This window comes from Perkinsus marinus, assembly GCF_000006405.1.
Source record: "Perkinsus marinus ATCC 50983 genomic scaffold scf_1104296976266, whole genome shotgun sequence".
In the NCBI taxonomy this organism is placed as follows: domain Eukaryota; phylum Perkinsozoa; order Perkinsida; family Perkinsidae; genus Perkinsus; species Perkinsus marinus.
The window spans coordinates 182-1,221 of NW_003200435.1; the positions used below are offsets into that span (position 1 = coordinate 182).

At 48.3% G+C, this 1,040-nt stretch overlaps 1 protein-coding gene across 1 annotated transcript; it reads left to right on the forward strand.

The window, feature by feature from the left end:
- Window positions 1-240: 240 nt before the first annotated feature.
- On the forward strand, window positions 241-1,000 carry Pmar_PMAR002575 (glycine dehydrogenase, putative; the record flags this gene model as incomplete). Its single annotated transcript, XM_002764723.1, has 4 exons — window positions 241-329; window positions 378-726; window positions 771-887; window positions 938-1,000. Coding segments are annotated over 4 exons (618 nt in total), but the record flags the coding sequence as incomplete, so codon positions are not given.
- Window positions 1,001-1,040: the final 40 nt, after the last annotated feature.

Here is a 1,040-nt window from a genome sequence, read left to right on the forward strand (position 1 = left end):
CAATACCCTGATACCCAAGGTGTCCTTCGTGATTTCACCTTTCTTGCTGATGCCCTCAAGGAGGGTAGTGGAGGAACTCTGGCTGTAGCAGCCGATCCTCTAGCACTTACTGTATGCAAGCCTCCAAGTGATATGGGTGCCCAAGTAGTAGTGGGTACTATGCAAAGGTTTGGTGTGCCTATGTGGTATGGTGGACCAGCTGCTGGATATCTATCTACTACCTCAGCAAATACCCGTCGTATGGCTGGAAGGTTGGTAGGGGTATCACAGGATGCTCAGGGTAACCCGGCATATAGGCTTACACTGCAGACTAGGGAGCAGCATATCAGGTATCGATCATTCTACCTCAGTAGTCACTATCTCCTTCTTGGTCTTAGGCTTAATAAGGCGACCTCCAACGTATGTACAGCCCAGGCACTCCTGGCTAATATGAGTGCAATGTATGCTGTTTACCATGGACCATCGGGCTTAACTCGTATTGCTAGTAGAGTGCATGCTCTTGGTCAACTCCTTGTCGATGGACTCCAACGTATGGAGGTGCCGGTCGTCACCTCCGACATGTTTTTTGACTGTGTGTCAATGAAGCCTGGATCGCCTGAGGCAGCTTCCAGGATTATGAAGGCAGCAGTGGCAGCGGGTATGAATCTAAGATTGGTCGATCCAGCTACAGTGTCGGCTACCTTTGATGAGACACATACTGTAAAGGACGTAGAAGCTCTATTGCAGGTGGGCATACAATACTAGCCTCAATTGTAGGGTGCTATTCTTAGGTCATTGCTACCGCTATTGGCACTGAGTCCACCGAGGGGGATAGGCATTCCACAGAGGCTGACCTAGGCCTTATACCCAAACCATTGCGGCGTATTACACCGTATATGTCACAGAAGGTATGAATATCGATCATAGGCTTTCTGCCATAGCTACTGTGTTGTTGTAGATATTCAACAGTATAGTCACTGAGACTGACCTCATGCGGTATCTTTATTACCTACAAAACAAGGTAGTGTCCTACAAAGCTTGTTATGCCTGCCATCAGTGGT